We start from the raw sequence: 20,000 nt of genomic DNA, 5'->3' as shown, positions 1-20,000 counted from the left end.
CTTTTCAATTATTTTTAAGGCGAAATCTGCACCAATTGTGGGTGGATATATGCAACCCTTCGACAGAGGTTTATTTTGGAGATAGTCATTAATGAACATGCATTTGGCTCGAAATCCGCCCGTATAGTCTCCAACACAAATAAATTTGACGAATTCCCTTGAACCATTGTTGTCCAGTTCCATGGGGACGTTTGTTTTGAAAGTCTTCATCTCCACTTCCTTTCCTAGTGTCTTTATCAATTCCTCATTAGCCTCCTCTGGCAATTCATATTTTGTAGCCATGAATTGAGAAAGAACGGCAGAAATTTCTTCTTTACTTCCGGGTCGATCAACAACTACAGTATTCAGCGAAACGCTCTCTTCAGCAGCATAATTTCAGTCTTTTTGTTCTATAATACCATGCACTGGTAAATGCAAAGTTCCCTATACATTTTTTGTAATATTTGATTGAATTCAGTCGACTTTCAGCAGCAACTCAGAGTAAGTTAAGTAATTCTGTCGAGTGTGCTCAATGTGGATCGCGTTACTGCTAAGTGTTCTCATAGTGTGTCAACTTGACGGAGCGGCCAGATCAGTGGTTTGAGGAGGAGAGGGGTGGGAAAAGGCGGAAACGTCACTACCCAGCCATATACAGTCCTATTGGATTGTCTCGGATGTTATTAAGAATTTAAATATTCTCATTTGAATTAAGGTGGTTGTAATAATATTGTACCTTACACATGTGATTTGAGTTGACAACTCTACGGTGGCCCATAAGGGACACGCGAGTTTTGTTCATCGCAAGTATAACTTGCGATCGCGACTTATAACTTGCGATTGCGAGTTGTAACTTTGCGATTGCGACTTAAACGGCATTGCGTGACACTTTGACGCAGCAGCGTCGTATATTGATAACGGCAATATAAGCCAATCAGATTGCGAAATCACCAGCAATTTGATATCGATCCCAAAGCCGTTTGCAACTCTCGAAGATGGCGCTCGGGGTTGTGTTGGATAATGACAAGGACCATTTGGAGGAGGTGCGTTCAACGTTTTCTGATATTCTTGGTCCTTTTCTTCTTTCTAGAAAAGTCGTTGTGTAACTTTCTCTCGTGACAGCCGATGGACCTAATCGACTAACTCAATGTTGTACCCAATTCAAATTTCCCGGGGTTTAATAAGATTCTTTGTGTATATTAATTTGCATTAAAATGTAGCATTCACATTAAATGAAATGGAAATATCTGGAACAAAACGTTTTATTCCCAAAGGGTTTGAATTGGGTACAACATTGAGTTAGCCGATTTGATCTATTGTTTTCAAAACTGTGGCATAAATTAATTTATTATTGTATACATAATGGCAGTAAACGTGGGCTTGTTAATTTCGCACTCTTGGAAATGGGTCAGTTTTCTTAATCGTAGCCTATGGCTGCTGTGAAACCAACCGGGGCAGAAATCATTTATTTTCTTTTGTAAAATGGGTTTGACAGACCAACGTGACTCCTGCTATGTGTCCATTCAGTTTTGCTTTCCGTTTTGAAAAGAGATCAAGTGAGGTTCCTTGAATTTTTGAGATACCATTTGCCAAATAGTACATGTTCTTTAAGCCTTTCAAAGCTGGTTGAAATTGTTCTTTCTCTTTCTATTAACAAAAAAACATCTGAGAGGAAGTTGCCTGCCCTGTTGGGCGGGTAACCTCTATTGATTAGGCATGATTTGAATTTTCAATGTTCTCTTCAAGCGTGACTCTGGAAGACTTTGTTCTAACAAGTCTTGGAGCTTTTCCTTTAACAAACCTACTGTTGTAGTATGTGTACTGATCAGAAATGTTTCAGTAGGTTTGTAGTGGGTGCGCAAGTTGAGGATTGACTCCTTTGCGAATCTTCCACCTTTGTAGACAGTTGTATCCAAGAATGTGATCTCTGCCTGAGAAACTTCAGTAGTAAATTTGATTGTAGGGTGAAAAGAGTTGTCATGCTTAATAAAGTGGTCCATTTCTTCTCTTCCCGTGTCCCAAAGGGAAAACACATCGTCAATATATCTCTTCCATAGAAGATTGGAATTCTTGGCGGATGCGGCATCTGGTTAAACCATTTACATGTAAATGTTGTATTATCAATGTACCCTTTTTGGTAAAGCGAAGTAACACTTGGTGTTTTACTGTTTGGCATGTTTCTCTATCCATTGGTTTTTCTAGAGTTTGGTAGTTATGTATGCATGTCATTAATATTTTACATTTAGTTGTATCTGGCCCTTGTTTAGTTTGTCTTCCCTGTTCGTTATGACAGTTGTTCTGCCTTTTTAAGGATTATGCCTTTATTTCGAATGAGTTCTTTGAGTGCCAGACGTTCCCTTGGGTTGGGGAGGGAGGAATTTCTTCAAGCTGTATTTTTACTTCTTCCAAATAAATTTCTAATGCAACAGATCTTTGACTTCGAGGAATCCAACTCAATTTTGCATGAAACAGATGTCACGTGGTTCACTGTCTTTATCATGGTACATGTAGATGAACTGGAGGCGCATTCCTCCAGCAAATTGGTTGAAAATAGTTGGCACCTTATCTGGTTTTCGTTCATGACAGGTGCCAGAAAAAATTTCAAACCTCGCGAGAGCAAATTGGTCTGCTCTGTGCTTAGCTGTGTATCTGAGAGGTTTTTGATATTGTGCTTGCGTAATTCCACAGTTTCCTTTGTCTTTCTTTTGTGCAAATTTTTTTTTCAGGTTCTTCGTTTACGATTTCTGACAGTGAGAGTTCTGTTGTTTCTCCCCTCTTTAGAGACAGAGACTAGGGAAGGATGTGATAATTTCACTTTGTTTATTCTCTTTTTCATTTATCTTTGACATCATTTTTAGTGAACTGATCTATCTTGTCTTGGATACTTGAAGCTGACTTAAACACATCAGTGTTACTTGATGAACTATGATAATCATTCTTTGGCACGGATGGCGATCCTGAGGTGTTTGGTGACCCATTATGGCCCACAGAACTGAAGCAAGATCTTGGTACAGTTGTAACTTACAAAACAGAGACTGACCGAAAGCATTTTGTGGAGATGAATTAAACCCACACCCTATCCAGATCATTACCCCACACTGGATAAAATTCATGGTATTAAGTATGCATTCAAGATCTTCGACATTGAAGACATTGACAAGAATTAAAGCTAATAAACCTCCTCCACATGTATGCGTAACATTTGAGGACACGCCATCCAATCATGTTGGAGTTCTACATCCTAAGTGCACTGCCTGTGGAAACTGCTGTGAGGGCAGCACTGAACATTTACCTGATGCCAAGGCCCACGGTGCCAAGATATTCACAGAAGTGGGTACTGAATTTAAACTCCCATGCATATAGGTACTATAAAGCAAGGTTCCCCACCACAGATCTCTTTGCTTGGTCATGTTTCTTCCAATAAAAAATACAATTTATGATAGTAAGAGTAGTCAGTTCCATATTTGGCACACAGGATCTTTCTTTTTTCTGGTCAGTTCTGGCATATTATGGTTGCTTTGAGAAACCTAGCCCAAGTTTGTCACTGGAGTTTAGTTGAAAAGTTGATTAAAGGGAAGCAAAAGCACTATTAAAATTTGACATGGTGGCTGACACTGGCCCACCTATAGGCTACATTGTGCTTGCCTGGATATATGGAGAGAAAAGTATGAATGAGTCAATGAGTCATGAAGAGTTAAAATTTAAGAGTTTTAACTCTTAACTCTTACCTCTTAACTCTCTTAACCCAATTTTAAAAATTGATAAATTTGTACATGTAATTTAACTCTTAAAAGAGTTAAGTTACTTGTACAAATTTATCAATTTTTAAAATTGCAATAATAAGAAACCTAGTCAGTTTACATACCATCCAGGTATGATTAAAGTGGATATGACACAAATTCAACAAGCCACAGAATGGAAACTCAAAAACACTCCAGTTTTGTTTAAAACTACTTTATTAGTGCAGCATATAAAAAATAAGACTCCTTGCCTGCAGATGCTTGGTCAGCATGGAAACGGGTTGTAGAGCTTAAAAAAACCAGCAAACCGCTGTTTTCCAAGTTTCAGCTCTCCTGTCTACTAAGAACCATTATACACCGATCATAGGTTGGCCTTCTTTATGACTGCATGTGGCTACTGCTGAAGCTTTTACGTGAAAGGGATGCGAAATGTTTGAGTTGTTCGACATGTTCTTATAGCTTGGGAGGTGAGAGTCGTGCAAGCCACACAGGCTGTTTGCAACTCAGCATTACTAAGATCAGAGATATTTATTCGAATTTTTGCTCAGTTAGCACAACACTTTATGCTCATTACCATCATATCTGTATCGATTATGCTACTCTTAAAGTCTTTTTTTGTCCTGAGGAAAGGATACTCATCGATTTTAAGGCTCAGCTGGAATTTGAGAACACTTCCTTTGCGTTTATAGTATCGTATGCAAGCTGTTTGCAACCCAGTGTTTAATGAGGGGAGAAGGGTTCTTGCATGATACGATAAATGATTACCCTGTAAGTGCTTTTAATTTGCGTGAACCATTCTCTGAAAATACAAACTTAAAACCCAGTGAACTGTGAATCTTTTAAGGCTCAGTTGGAATTCGAGAGTGCTTTCTTTGCGTTTGTAGTATACGCGAGCTGTTTGCAACCCAGCATTTAATGAGGAGGGGGAGGGGGGAGGTGTTTTTTCGTGATATGGTAATTAATGATTAATAAGTGTTTTTAATTTTCATGACCAGTTTAAATATGCTTTTCGCGACGTGTCATGCGTTATGTCCATGAAATGTGCACAGCACCCCTCTTTACTCCTCTCTTTAATATCTGTTTGGAGATTTTATTAGGAACCTTTGCTCAGTTAGTAAAACACTTATCTGTTGTCTAATGCAAAGAAATGCAAATAAGTTGTGGAGATTGAATCATCATATAAAGTTATGCATCATTATTAATAATAAGGCATAACTACAAATTCACACTTCTAAAACCTTTCACAAACGGGACAATAGTCTTTCAATCATTTGCATTTTAAAATATGACTTTTTTAGTACTAATAGGTCATTTTACAGTTGTTTGCTCAGTGACCAGCCTGGGAATGGTTGTGAGGCTTCCGCTGACCTTGCATTGATACAGAACTCACTGCTGTTATCATATATAAATCATGTTGTTGTAATTCTAATTACTCTACATTAACATTAGAAAAGCACAAAGGTTTGTATCGAAACAGGGTCACCTGCAGCCTTGACTCCATTCTTAGGCCTGGTATTAAACTTAGCTACAACTGTAAAATGGTCTATTCACCAGAACCTTTTATGTCTCAAAGTGAAGTCACACAGTCTGCTTCTATAGAAGTGTCCCCTGAGTTAACATCCTCCGTGGGTAAGGTACACAATCAATTTGTTCCATGTTTCTTATCAGAGTTGGTTCCATAACACCCTGAAGCTGAAAAACTGATGAAACCACTCTTCCTGTGACCTTGTTTTGTCCTATGTTGTTACTATGGCAAGTTAATCTTGTGTTACAAGTGTGGACTCTGCATTACCTCTGGTCATTATTTATAATTACGCATTGCAAATGCCAACAAGAATGCTAATTTATGCTAAGTGTGGAAGAAAATGCTCATTTAATTCATTCAGGTGGGGAGATCTCTGTGAATCTGCTGGTCACACAAGACTCTTACCATCGTCCCCCTAAGCTGCTTAGCTGGATAAGCCCACTTCTGTTATCTTACAATGCACCTTTCCACAGGCATCCTTCTACATAAGCTCACCATTGATTTGGTGCTGGACTTTCTGATGAAACACTTTCACTTGTTGATATATTTATGCTTAACTATTATTATTCCATGAGAATGCATTGGCATGGTTGGAATCATATGAGATGTTAGATATCCAACCAAGTATGTTACAGATGTTACAGGAAGTAGAGTTTGCTATATACACTGTAGTCGTCTCATATCCATCAAACAGCTAGTGAAATATTTAATTCATAATTCTTCTAATGTAAAGAACTGCAAACTATACATGTATGTATCAATAAATCTTAAATTATAGGCCACCATTTGTCAAGCATCATGTAATTGCTGCATCAAATCCCATGGCCAATAAGCCAATCAAAACTCTGCGATTGCAATATCCAATGATTCAGTTTTTAATAATTGTTGATATTATGACAGATAAAAGGAAACATTTAATAGTCTGGGCATTCACGCCTCTCAAACCTTCCCTTTGTTGGTTTCTGTCCAGTTGGTTCTGATTGATTTACCTCATGTGCACTTTGTGAATGGAAATTTTTCTTTTTTATAAGGTAGAGGTCATATCTGTTTACTAAGGCACCTACTGGTAACTGGATGGTCAAATACAAGTGTCAAGTGTGAAAGGCAGTTTTAAAGTTGAGAAGGACACCATAAGAGCAACACAAGTCATTATTGGTGCAGGGGCAATTCACTCACTACCAAGCTGTTGCCGCGTTCAAGAGAATGAGGGCTCAACCAGCCAGGAAAGTGATTCTTCACAAACAGAGACCCCCTGGGTTTCCGCTAAAATAGAGCAAAAACAGCAAACTCAATGGGGCCAACAACCAAACACATGACCGAAAGCAAGAAAGTAAAACCACTGGGACCCTGAATAACCTAATTTAAAAAAAGTAAGTAATGGACTTCTGAAAAACGACAGACAGAAACAATTAATTGAAGAATGGAAGCCCACCATCTGTCCTCTCTGGGCCCTAGTCTGTTGGACTGATGGTCGCTGCTAAACTGATTGGAATTGAAAGTACTGCTCAGAGGAAGTGCTGGAAAGGGCTTGGCAGGTAAGAAACTACTTAAAGGACACCTCAAGTCTCATAGTAGATTGACCCTTAATTGTTAGAAATAATGACTGTTACTGGCAAACACGCTCTTAGGAGGAAACTTTTGTGACCAGGTCTTGGTGTCTGCCTTAGAGGGAGTTTTAATTGTTACAGAGAATGCAGCCAGCATTGGCCAATTCACCCGGGGCTAGGTGAAAGTGTCTGCCTTAGATGGGTGTCCGCTTTGTCCACATTGAGGGAGTTCACTGTAAATTCCAAATTGCATTTTTTAAACGTGGAAATAACATTTTGGATTTCATGACATCATTTGTTTTGCTGGTTTCCAGGTGTTGTTTGCAAGCCTTTGTCAGTGGAAACTAATGAAAATGATGGTGTGTGGGAATGTAAAAAGGGAAAATAGGTGAAAATGATATCTTTTTTTTTACACTTTTATTAACGTTATTTCATGACCTTACATGTGCGTGCCTTCTTGTGTAAAGAGTGAAAGTAAGGAAAATATAAATATTTAATGTTATTTCCATGTTTTAAAATAAAACCTGGGCCAAATGAGGATGAAAGTTGTGAAGAGTGACGTCTCTTACTTTCATGTATGTTTCGCCTGAAACTTTCATGTACTCAGGGAGCTCTCACTGTTTCTCTTGTGGATCTGCTAATATTTAAAGTTTTTCAACAGAATTGATGTGAGTGTTCTCTTGATCTTCATCTTTTGTGATTAGGAATTGAGAGGTAAAGGGATTGACAATACTCTATCTTTTCTGTGCATGAGCCACGATGATCAATGCAAGTGGCATCTTCTCTTGCAACCGCAGCAATGTCAGTGTTGACATCACCTGGGACAGAGTTGGCTTTGAGAAGAACTTTCTGGTTGTGAACCATGCAATAGAAAAGCCCACCAAAGGCCTGAAAGGGACTTTTGTAAAGAACCCTAATGATGGACTCATCCTCTTGGCTAGAGTGTTGTCTCAGCTCATCCTCTTGCTGGCTGTCCCATGGGGCAATCAGATTGAACCGCTGTCATCAGCCATACTGGGCAAGTCTTTGATGGTTAAGCAACATACATTTATGAAAATCAGTGCCAACTCAACCCAGTTGGTAAGAGCTCCAGACTGCTGAGTGGGAGGTTGTAGGTTTAGGCCCCAGACCAGACTACAAACCAGGTTACATAGTTTTTCCTCTTAATGATCTTTGATAAATCTTTGTTTTCTGATGTGTCATTACGGGTGATTCTGACCAGATTCTAGAGGGATTGTATGTAATGGACGGTGCAATTCTTCCAACTGCTGTGGGTTTTAATCCAACTTTGACCATTTCATGCTTGGCTGAGCGCAGTATGCAGCTTCTTGCTGAGAGAAAAGGGTGGCACATCGACTTATAATGACACATTTAAACCACCTGGAAAGTTAGTGCAATGAATGTTGTTGCTGTTGTTGTTTTTTGTTTTTTTCTTATAAGAAGCTTTCAGTTGACTGCTTTGCCTTTGTTTTCTTGTGTACTGTACATTGTTAAATTAATCATTGATTCTAACTTTAGCATTTTTATGTCTTCTAATTGTCATGAGTGAGCGCTTTTGCCATGCAACGTTAATGAGCCTACTTTTAAGGTGGATGGATGAATTTTTAAACTAAAAATGTGGTAACCTGAGAACCAGGCTTTCTCCACTCCACCTGATATTGAAGGCCTGATACTCAAGTTTTACTAAAAGTAAAGAGAATCCCTGGATCTTGCTGATTTTACTTTGCAAGAAAGACCAGAGGGTCAGTGCTGATTTTCCTGCTAAGTAAGCAAATCAAAACTTCGAAATTGCATTATCCAACAATCCAGTGAACACAAGGTACTGTCCCTCTTTTTCACCCAGTTTATGTTTTGGTGGTGGGTCAGGTACACCAGACAAAGATGTATAATCAGGATCTATTTTCAGTTTTAACAAGTACTCAAATTACGGTAGCAGGTTTACTTGTTGCTAAAAGCAGTATCCTTAAGGTGTTATACTGAAGTGCGAAGAGAATGTACACTGTAGTGTGAGCTGACCAAACATGCACCTTTTGTTGTTCACAGATAAGACTAGCTTTGTGAAAGAAAAGCCAAGGATTTGCTTCAAAGAGAAGATGGTCATGACATATGAACCATCAAATAACAATGCAAAGCAAACACCATGTGAATTGACCCTCACCATCGATTCTCATGATGTTGAACGCACGCTCAACTGTGATCCATCGCACTCAACAACAATGTCACGAACAGTGACATGCCCTCTGCTCCACAGTCAGTTTCTGAAGGTACGTTTGCGCAAAGCTGAATTTATAAGGAGGGAGTAGTGAGTGTTAACTCCCTGGGAGGAGGGGGTCTTTATCATGATTATGAGTCCCAAACAAGGATTAAAAAGCTCAGTTTGTGTATGACTACCACTCCAATGATAAAATACATGTAGCTGTAAGCATGTGTTTACAAGGCACTGGCCATCCTGTGTAGCTTGTGTGGTGTGCCTCTTGCTGTCTTTAGTTGACTTATCAGACTGAATATTCGTTTACGGCGTTTTGTCTTATTCATAGCGGACCCTGAGAACAACCTCCATTTTAGCTATTTGGCTTCAGACGGCATGGTTTGGTCATGTGGACTCCTGGAAGATGTTTAGTCATAAGAACCTACATGTATGAAATTTCTTTTCCAGGTTTCCAAATGGATAACACAAGGTTTCCAAATGGATAACACAAGGTTTCCAAATGGATAACACAAGTACTGTAAGTATAAAGTAGAGAGTTGTGAGTACAAAAAAAGGCAGTACTTTGAAAATCAATGCCAGTCATTAATTGATTTGAATTTCTCCTTATTATCTTAACTTTCTAAAATGCACCCATTAGTAAATTGCTTTGAACATAAAGGTGTGTGTAGTGATGTTCGACGCCAAAAGGCAACTTTTTATTTGAGAATAATCTCTTTTTTTGTCTTGAACTGTTGCAAGCCTGTTTTTGATATCAGACCTCTCCTTTTTTTTTTACATTTGAAGCGATGACGAGCCATCCTTTTTATCCATACTACAGGTCACTTTCAGCTGTTCAGTACCAGCAAAAACCATGTGAACTCCAAAGAAATGATGTACAAGATATTGACTCTCACAGGGGACTTTGGCAGAAAGTTTTACTTTGAAGTTGAAGGCGTCAAATTCGTCCGCAAGGACCACTTTGGGGAAACGGGTCTGCACTACAACTTACTTTGTTTGTTAAAATCTTCCAAAACAGCCAGATGGAGCCCCTGGGTAAAGCCACACTTTACATAACCACACCAAACTTTGCGAAGCAACTTGCAACAATGGAGATCACAAACACAAACGGCACACTTGAGAAGTTGGAGTGGACGACACGTTTTAGCTGATTCTTTGCCAAAACTATCTGGAATGTTTATGGCCCAACGTGGTTATGTGATGTATATTTCAATTCTGAAGCTTCGCCCAGGAAGAAAAGACCCCTGAATCTTCACTGCTGTGTCCCTAAAGTCTACAAATGCCCCACTGAGGACAAGGTGAGCTACATGCAATCACTGAACCATCTGTCATGGCTCCCTTTTGAAGAGATTAAAATTGAGAATGCAGTGTTACTGATTATGGATTATTATTATTTTCACTATTCTGTAAGATGTACGTATTATCCAATGGATTTCTTAATTAACCCTTCACAAACGCGCACAGCAAATTGCAGTTTAATATAAGATATTAAGCATTACAAATAAGAACGTGCCTATTTATTTCATTATTTTGAAGGTCGTTCTGAGATAATAGCTCTCCAAACTATTTAGAAAATGTACGAAGGTGGCTGATACCTGGTTTCCAGCACTTACAGCATGTACATGTATACGTTGATGGCTTAATACTGCCACTCTTTATCAGTTGATACTGACCACAATAGTGGTATTGCCCAAGCATTGGCTAATAAATCCATGTAAGCTGTGATAATTTTCTTGACATCATAGGTTGCCATTGCCGTTGCCGTATTGAGATGCAACATTTTGCAATGTTCTGGAAAAATGTACAAAGGGATTCTCTCACATTTTTTTTAAACTTTGCAAAACGTTTTATGCTAATGTAATGAGTGCTACCGGGTAATAAAAAATGGAGTTCACCGAGTTTGTTTTCGAGTAAGGTAAGGTAAGGTAAGGTAAGGTAAGGTAAGGTAAGGTAAGGTAAGGTAAGGTAAGGTAATCTTTACTTAACCACGGCAAAATTCACTCAGGTACAGAACGGTTCTCATCGCTAACTAAAAATTCTCGATAGTGCTGGAAACCACTGTTAGCCTCCTTTCGTTGAGAACTAAGGATTCAAAAAACTCTCTCACTATTGTGTCACAGTTTGAAATAGCCTTGACACGGTACAATGGAGGAACAAAGCGGCCAGTTGTCCTGTTTCATGGGGCTGGAGTGAGCAGCCGAATGTTCAGCCTGGACACCATTGACACAAACCTAGTGGAATACTTGTTGCAACACAGGTACGCCTATACCAGGTGCTGGAGAGAAATGGAGCGCGAGCGGGAGGTAGCCAAAACGCGAGTGAAAAGGAGAGCTGTTTTCTCTACTTCCTCCCCCGTGCTACTTGAACTTTGGCTCCATTTTTTCTCGAAAACGACACAGGAAGACTACTTTAGCCAATTCGCGGAACATAAGACATAAAGTTGTTTCAGTCTTACAGTGGGCAGTTAGCAAAAACCGACGCGCGAAAAACGAAAGAAAGAAAGAAAGAAGAGAAGACGTGGAGGAAAAGCTGGATCACGTTCTTTTGCCCAATTTGTCATCTGGTTTTGTTTCCCGCTCGTTATACTTTTCGCCAGTTTTCTCTGCACCAACGTTATCCGAAGGTTCTGGAGCAGGCTGCAACATTTCGAAACACGTGCAACTCGATTACAGTAATGATGATGATGATCATGATCATCATCATCATCTCTTTATTACGGTGGCCCACAAGTGACAATGTGCAAGTTACGAAGTTGCTGCAAATTCAATGCACTCGCTGCAAATAGGCCATTTCCGAGTTCATGTCTGCCTCCTCTTCAAAGCGAGTCTAAGTGCGAAGTTTTTCTTATGAAAATTAGTTTTCACTCATATGTAAAGTAGAACTAATTACCATCACAAAGACTTCGCACTTAGACTCGCTTTGATGATGAGGCAGACATGAACTCGGAAATGGCCTATTAAAACAAAAGTTGCTGCAAATAAATATACAGCGTAAAGTGTGTGCGCACCCTAAAAGAAGGAGGAGGACTCGGTACAGCTCTCCCCAGGGTTGTCTCACAGGATTTTGAATTTTGAGCGCGAAGCCGCTACAGTAAGAGATTCTTCTTGGGTTAAGTTTAACGAATTTTCAATTCAAATGAATTGCTTTTCGTGTGGGGGAATGTCCGTCAACCGCATGTTAGACAGAGCTCGAATGAAGTGACAGGTTCTGTGGACAATAAACAACGGTTTACAGAGTATCTGTTAATGGATTATTTCCATCGGGGATATCCTAACGACGCCATTGTTTATTTGTTGGAAAAACTTAAAAGGAGTCCATTTTGATCTTTACATCCGAGTTGTCTGGTTAATGAGCAAGTTTTTGGTCTCTTCGCCAATCGTTTTCTCCGAAAGTGTCCCCTCGTATCTTCCTCTTTACTTGCTTTAAACTGCTAGAATGTCAGTGCAACTGAATCCCTGCCTGACCAGCCGGGAGCGATGAGAGGCCGCTGTATTTGCAGGCTAGACCGGGAATACGTCGAACCGGTTCCACTGTCATCGACTGCACTCAAGTCATCCTTCTTGGAGTCCTGTTCCACAGTCTACTGATAGCAATTTGCGGCTGATGGATACTCGCCACCGCAAGGAAAGGAGAACATTTTTGACACACTCGTTGAACAACCCACGAAAAAACTAGGGCGACTTCGGAGATTCCCACGAGAAGTCCCTGGGAATAGCTGTACCAAGTCCTCCTCCTTCTTTCAGTGTGCACGCACACTTTACTAGATATTTATTTGCAGCAATCCTTTGTTTACAGCAACTCCATTGGGAGGCAGTGCAGCCCATTGGTTAGTGCACTTGCCTTGAGATCCGGAAATCCCAGGTTCAAGGGACTGACCACTGCTTGAATGTGTTCCTGTATGTCCCTGGTTCAACTTCTCAGCTGCACTTGTAAATAGCCAACTAGCTTGCCTTCGGCCAGTTGGGATTCTTGACAGTTGTTGTCGAATGTTCTGTTCTGTTGTGATTGTGTTTCATTGGTCCTGAAAAGCCCCTATGAGGAGTGGTCAATTAAGTACAGTGTATGTATTGTATTGTTTTGAATTTGCAGCATTTCCCTTGTGGGCCACCGTACTTTATTCATTCCATATGAGACTATGCCTAATTGGACTCCGAGCAAGTCTATATAGTAGAGTCGAATGGATGTCGCAGACTCCATCAATGTGTCTGCACTTCACATTTAGACATACAACGAACGGGATTAGATCGGCTCTAGTAACTTTAATTAGCGGAGTCGAATGGATGACTCGCAGACTCCATCAAGGTGGCTCCACTTGAAGTTAACATTTGGATATGTAACAAACGGGATTAGTTCGTCTCGAGAAGGTTTAATTAGCGAAGTCGAATGGATGTCGAGGTTCCATATTTTTTTGAAAAATTCTCTCGTATTCTCATTTTCTTCTTTAAGGCCAAAAAGTATCGGTCCCGCGGGTAAAACCGAGAAGAGTTTTCTTAGTAACAATAGAGCTGTAACCAGGATAAGACATTAAAGTGAAAAAAACGTTCTATGGTTAAAAAAAAAGATTAAAAACAGGCTATCAGTCTATAGCCTTTAACGAATGAAAAAGTTAGCGTGCGAACGGAAATATATACGAAAAGGTGTGAGAAAATATTTTTAGAAAAATAGAACACAAAAAGAAGAGTGAAAAAAGCTGAGAGATGAAAATGTAAATGAGGTCTAATTACAATAAAATAGAGTATTACCTAGGCAACGGTTTTGAGTTGTTTTCCGCGTCGACGGTTGTAGCTGTTTGACAAGATTCTAGTGTTTTTCGAACGCGGTAATTGCCTTTGTCAATCACACAAGCATTTATCGGAGTCAATGGAATGAACTGTTTTGCCACGTATACTCCCATACGTGTACTTAGCTACAATTTAAAAAAAACAATAACCTTAGATAGCAAAACGGGGTACTGTGACGGTAATTCTTGTTATATGTTTGTTCAAATAGGCTAGTTTCGAATTGTGCAGCAACAAAAGAACAGAGTCGAGGTTCAGGGGAATAATTTGCATTTTCCTTTGTTTTGAACAAAACAAAATGCTAATTATTCCCCTGAACCTCGACTCCGTTCTTTTGTTGCTGCACAATTCGAAACTAGTCTATTGTGAGGAAGTAGGAGGTTAGTAGCAGTTTATCTCACATTTTAGTGACATTTGATGAGATAACGGACATTCTTCGCTCCTTAGATACTCACAAGGCTATTGGACATGACAAATTACCAACCAATGTGTTGAAAGGACGTGCAGAGTTTCTAGCTCCATCTACATTGTATAACAGCGATTGTTATACAGCTGAATGTTTTCCCCCGGCAGCGCGCGCTCTCATTGGTTACTTCGAGGTCACATGACATCTAACAATAAAACTGTTTCCCGCAAAAAGTCTCTGAGAGGGCGACAGTGCAAAATCTATAACGTCAGAGGGTAACAGTGCACTGTTACCCGCGAATGTGAACATGAGATTCTCGGGAAACAAAATTAACTGTTTCCCTCAGGACCAGTTATTAAGTGTTTATTATCAACTTGAGTTCAAGTAAAGGCATTCCGTTAACTGATTGGAAAAAAAGCAAATGTTCCGCCAATTCACAAGAAAGGAAAAAGGTATTTTGTTGAAAACTATCGCCCGGTGTCTCTTCTACCAGTTATCTCCAGAGTTCAAGAATTAACGGTGCGTGGCTTCGCGCCTTCTCCCGCATGCTAAAGAGTTCTTGTATCCATTTCAGCATGGCTTCCAAATGGGGAAATCCTGCTTAACTCAGCTTAGCTGTGCATTGGACCGTGGAAAAGAACGTGACATCATCTACCTGAATTTTGCAAAGGCATTCGATTCAGTATGCCCTGCTAAGCAAGAGTCCAAGTTGAAATCTTTTGGGATTGAGGATCCATTACTATCTTGGTTTCATTCCTATTTAACTGGAAGGAATCAGAGAGTCACGGTGAATGGAACTTTCTCGTATTGGACCGACTTAGGGTCTAGTGTCCCTCAGGGGTCTATACGTGGTAAAAGTCTCCGCTTACGAGCCAGAAGGCTCATCAGGCCGGCGCTTATCTCCGGTTTCTGTAGCATGAAGCGACTAGGAGTATTTGTACTCCCCCCTGGATGGGATGCTAGTCCATCGCAGGGTTACCCCCAGCATTACGCCGGTACCCATTTATACACCTGGGTGGAGAGAGGCACCGTGAGAGTAAAGTGTCTTGCCCAAGAACACAACACAATGTCCCCTGCCAGGCCCCGAACCCGGACCACTCGATCCGGAGTCGAGCGCACTAACCATGAGGCCACCGCGCCTCCCTCCCTATACGTGGTGCGATACTGTTTTATTATATATTAATGATATGCCAAATGTAGTCTCGAGTGCGACACTTGCCATGTTTGCTGATGAACGCGTGAACAACAGCTATTTGAATAACTTCGTGTCACACGAAATGCATTAACGGTGCACAATAACTTTTGGGTGAATGTGGGCCTTTACAGTGCAACGCGCCTTACCGTGGCCACCCAACAACTGTCACATTTGACAATTACGTGTAAATACGTCAACTCAACAACCTATGCAACGGTGTTCAACTTACAACTGTGTGAACTTTGTATGAAGGCGTAACTGTTAATCAAATTCACACATCCTGATTGGCGGACAATTTGCAAAAAAAACCTTGTTAGGGGGCCACGGTAAGGCGCGTCGCACTGTAAAATTGATATAGCGAGGAATAGTTATTGATTTTTTTTATTGGCAAAACACGTAGAGTCTTTATGTAAATTTCCAATGGCCTTTTCATCAAATAGGTTTGTCTTTCTTTGTTTGAGCAAAAGTATCGCAGTCGTAGAGAACGAAAGTCGAATTGTTTTCATAATTATTACATGTAAGATTTATTCAATAATCTATTTAATTCATTCAAATGTTCTTGTTGCTTATTATATAGATACTGATGAAATACCAGGATTTCTCCTTTTACTAAAAACTCATGCCCATATCTTCACCGCGAGCAGTGAGCATATCATTTTTATCTTTCACATGTGAGAGTACAAGTGTACTTTCGGCACTCGAAGATAAAATTCGTATCCCCGCGCGGCCATGTAATATCCTCTATTTGTTTAATATTGCTGATGTTGGTATTTTGTCTATGAAATTATGGTGCTGTACCTCACATTCATCATTACCTACTCAGTATGCTACTGAGCCTGCAAGTATTCGAATGTCACACGAACAAGTTTTTCTCCTGGTACTCCGGTTTCCCCTCTCCTCAGAAACCAACATTCGACTTGATTTGTGCTCAGTAATTGTTAATTTCGGTTTACAGTGTCCCCAATTAGGGCTCTAGCGGTTCCTTTCCTTTCCTTTCCCTTCTGCATGGTTTACATTTTTGGATTTTGACATCCACACCTAAAAATTTGTATCCTGCGAGCTGGCTCACTTGTTTCGGGTATCGAGCGAGTATTTGGGGGCTGGAGCCACCAGCGCGCGAAAAGAATGGGGACGAGGAAAAGTCACTCTTCCTCCAACGATGAACATCACTCTTTCGATCAAGACGAAGGGACCTTTTCGTTTTGTTGTGGCCTTTGTATTCTTTAGGCTTCATTTACGCAGCTCTCTTATCTGACCCCTGATGATATCACCCATAAATGTCAAGCTTTTTTATCATATGATCCGTCCTAAGTATTCTGTGTAGTGATTTCTTTAATCCAGTTCCTTAAGTAAAAAGTATTGGCAAACACACCAGGATCTCCTTCGTCCATGCAACCACCATCAGCCCAGCTTGTAATGCCGAGTAAATACCAGCGCCCGTCACGCTCACAGGCCAGCGGTCCTCCGCTGTCCGCTTGACATGTGCCTTGGCTCTGACCCGGTGTCCCGGCGCAGCGCATGTCTGCTGTGACATGATTGATTCCCTTGTGCTGGTAATATAATTTACAGTATCCATGAGGCAACAATGGAATGGTCGCCTCCTGGAGTATTTTAGACAATGATCCGATAGATCCCAGTTTTCCCCAACCGGTGACGTAACACACGGCTCCAGTGGGGAAGTCAACATCTGGTATGCAAATTGATGACACATACGAATTGAAGCTGATGGGTCGCTTTAGTTTCATGAGGGCTATATCGTTTTGAAGATTGGTTATGTTGAATTTGGGGTGTAAAATAATCTTCTCTACTGGAATATTCTGCTCGTTTCCTTCTGTAATTCCTCTCTGAAGTTCCCCTGGTGGTCAAAGTATATTTATTCGAATAATAATCAGTGATACCAATTTAAATATGTAAGTTGGAAACAAAATATGCATTGACTCACGTGGAAAAAAGAAACTTCTTCTCATCTGCTGTCATAGAGCGATTTGGCTAACTCAATGTTGTACCAAGTTCAATTTCTCGGGGTTGAGGTTCTTTGTGTGTTGCATTTGCATTTTTAAAATGATATGGAAATACTTGGAACAAAATATTTTATTTCCAAAGGATTTGAGCCGGGTGCAACATTGAGCTACAAGAGACTCGCGGGAGCGAGAACATTGTGACGTGACTCGGGAATACTCGGAAGAAATCCGAGTACTCCTTTGCAGGAGTCGAGCCTACGACTGAGCTATAGGAGACTCTTGGGGGCGACAGCATTGTGACTCGGGAATAATCGGAAGAAATCCGAGTGCTCCTTTGCAGGAGTCGACCTACGACCTTGCGATTACTACATTGAATGCTCAACCACTGAGCTATAGGGGACTGTAAGGAGCCAGGCCATTAAACTAGGTTTGTGCTACAATTTGTCCCGCCATACTGCTAGGATTAAAATTGTAGAAACGATGCATTCTCGCCACTGAAATCAATGACTGGGATGGAAATTGCTAACTCCTGGTAGGTGAAATGAAGAGATGATATTGTATCAATGGTGACTGGATTTTACTACCTCCTCAAGTAAACACGGAGATAGGTAGTAAGAATGACTTGGTTCGAGTGATTTTGCAGCAGTAGTAGTAGCTCAATAAAGTAGAGTCTGCATGAGTTTCAAACTCATTACCCATATTTCTCGAGCAGATCACTCTTGAAGATCATGAATTTAAAAGGTGTTAAGATCAACCTACCCACAGTGACATTAAAGTTTGCAGCCATTCTCAACTTGAATCGACTTTTTACGCAATGTGCTGCCGTCACAATCCAATAACGATCCAAAATGGCGCCGCCACAAATGTGAGGGAAACTCTCGTCGTTGTCAAAGTATCCAAGTTGAACCTGCCAAGGCCATTCTCCTGCCTTAGCAGCCACGCCTCCTACGATTAGGGGTGACCAGGAAATGTGTACTTGTTTAATACCACATGGACCTGGGACAAGAAATAAAGATCTCTGACTGAACATCCTTGAAAGGTGTTGAAAACTTAGAAAATGAAAATATCAAGGGTGCAATAAGCGAATAATAATAACACAACAACAATAATAATAATAATAATAATTATCATAATAATAATAATAATAATAATCATAATCATACTAATAATCATAATAATAATTTGGACTATTTACCCAGGAAGCTTCACTCACCCGGTGGTGATTTTCAGAGAGGGCCTGCATCCAGATCGAATTAGAATTTAGAGACTGCTTCTTCTCGGAGCAGAGAAAAGAATTAACCCACAATAAACTCAACCCCCATTTCGCCTGAAGACCAGGAACCAAACCCCGGCCACATTAGTGGGGGGAGAGTGCTGTCAATGCACCACTGTGTCATCCCTGGACAGTTTTCTCTTTTCCGGCTAGGTTGATATGGACCACGGATGTGTGAGGGGAGGGGGAGAGGTTTAGGAGAAAGCAACACCATAGAGAAAAAAGTGGGGGCCGGGGGGGGGGGGGGGTCTTATTACAAAGGCATTTCTTTCTCCTCAGTTATTTTAAGACCCTGAGTGTTGGTCCGGTCGGAGTCGAACTCACGACCTACCGTGTAGCAGCCGAGCCTCCGGTTCTTTAATGCGGAAGACTGTAATTGCAAGAGTTGACAGTGGAAGAAATGAATTTTATGATTGCAGTATCTTTTTGCCATCTTGCAGCAGTCTGCTTGTTCTTACCGATAAAACTAACATTGAGAGAAGCGTTTTCTCCCTGTCCAAAATCATTGGAAGGTATGCAGCTGTAGGTTCCGTTATGCTCTGGTGTCACACGCGTGATATTAAGAATACCAGTGCTTGATTCAGAAACAAGGATTCCATTGTGGTAAAATCTATATATTTTGACAGGTGGGCGGGCTTCCGCAGTGCATTTCAAAATGAATGACAAGTTGAGAACCGCTACGTTATCTAGGACTGAAGACTCTAGTCTGGTATCATATGGTTTATCTGCAGGGAAAAGAAAATATTTTATAAGTAAAGGGGACATATATTCAGGTTTCTGTAGGGACTGTTTAAAAAACGTTGGACTAATGAACGCTTTTTTTTAGCATTTCCTTAATCATCATAATAATCACAAGAACAAGTGTTGGTTTTAGATGACATCACCACAAACCCTTCGGAAAAATTAAGCGCTAAGGAATCCTTATCTGATTGGCCAGAGCCTCACCTTAAAATTCTGCTTATTTTTCTGAGTTAAGTTTTGGTTAATTGAGGTCGCAGAACACAAATCAGAACACAAATCAGTATCCAATGCACTTTCAATATTCAGTACTTTATTCTCGCCTGACTGATGAAAAAAAGATAGCCTTGTTTGTGCTAATGAGGCAAAAAAAAAGTTAACTAACATTCCCCTTCAGCAAGGGTCTTTGCAGCAAATCGTGAAATTCTTTTTGACTCTAAAGTGAAAACCACGCGAAAATTTATTTTGAGAGTAGCACGTCAATAGAAGAACTGACAATACGTCAAGAGAATACGCACGCAATACATCAAGAAAAGCTCTAGCCGTTGCAGAAAGACCAAGTCCATTTCCGGCTTTGCAGATGTATGTTCCCGAGTCAAAGCGAGTCACGTCCTTTATAACAAGCTGCTGCACAGATGATATTACTCTATCATTG

The 20,000-nt window shown here is 40.4% G+C and overlaps 3 protein-coding genes across 9 annotated transcripts in view; 1 reads left to right on the top strand and 2 right to left on the bottom strand.

Moving 5' to 3' along the window:
- The window catches only part of LOC137983226 (ras-related protein Rab-38-like), a 2,732-nt gene extending 2,198 nt beyond the window's left edge, over positions 1–534 (bottom strand). The window contains exon 1 of the mRNA XM_068830423.1: positions 1–534. This exon is cut by the window's left edge and continues 2,198 nt beyond it. Coding sequence (XP_068686524.1) covers positions 1–282 — 282 coding nt within the window. The 5' untranslated portion in view covers positions 283–534.
- Positions 535–951: 417 nt separating this feature from the next.
- On the top strand, positions 952–13,936 carry LOC137983229 (uncharacterized). Of its 7 annotated transcripts, none has more exons than XR_011118927.1 (9): positions 952–1,019; positions 2,835–3,306; positions 6,273–6,776; positions 7,103–7,176; positions 7,493–7,868; positions 8,832–9,052; positions 9,445–9,514; positions 9,815–10,292; positions 11,115–13,936. XR_011118927.1 is itself a non-coding variant. In XM_068830426.1 (9 exons), exons 5-7 carry the CDS (start codon positions 7,548–7,550, stop codon positions 9,502–9,504), a joined length of 540 nt encoding a protein of 179 aa, XP_068686527.1. In that variant the 5' UTR covers positions 952–1,019; positions 2,835–3,306; positions 6,273–6,776; positions 7,103–7,176; positions 7,493–7,547; the 3' UTR covers positions 9,505–9,514; positions 9,815–10,292; positions 11,115–13,936. The 7 variants fall into 7 exon arrangements, 2 of the variants coding, with proteins under 2 accessions (XP_068686527.1, XP_068686528.1); XR_011118925.1 differs by having other exon boundaries at positions 7,493–7,933; XR_011118926.1 differs by having other exon boundaries at positions 2,835–3,339; positions 7,493–7,933.
- Positions 13,937–15,753: 1,817 nt separating this feature from the next.
- The window catches only part of LOC137983190 (uncharacterized), a 17,662-nt gene continuing 13,415 nt past the window's right edge, over positions 15,754–20,000 (bottom strand). Inside the window, exons 14-17 of the mRNA XM_068830376.1 lie at positions 19,864–20,000; positions 19,066–19,332; positions 18,094–18,330; positions 15,754–17,228 (exon numbers count right to left, since the gene is read on the bottom strand). The exon at positions 19,864–20,000 is cut by the window's right edge and continues 136 nt beyond it. Coding sequence (XP_068686477.1) covers positions 16,681–17,228; positions 18,094–18,330; positions 19,066–19,332; positions 19,864–20,000 — 1,189 coding nt within the window. The 3' untranslated portion in view covers positions 15,754–16,680. The remainder of the gene's footprint in view (positions 17,229–18,093; positions 18,331–19,065; positions 19,333–19,863) is intronic.

Source organism: Montipora foliosa, chromosome 13, assembly GCF_036669935.1.
Source record: "Montipora foliosa isolate CH-2021 chromosome 13, ASM3666993v2, whole genome shotgun sequence".
NCBI classification, from domain to species: domain Eukaryota; kingdom Metazoa; phylum Cnidaria; class Anthozoa; order Scleractinia; family Acroporidae; genus Montipora; species Montipora foliosa.
Note: the sequence above shows the minus strand (reverse complement) of the source record. Positions and strands in the feature narration are given on the sequence as shown.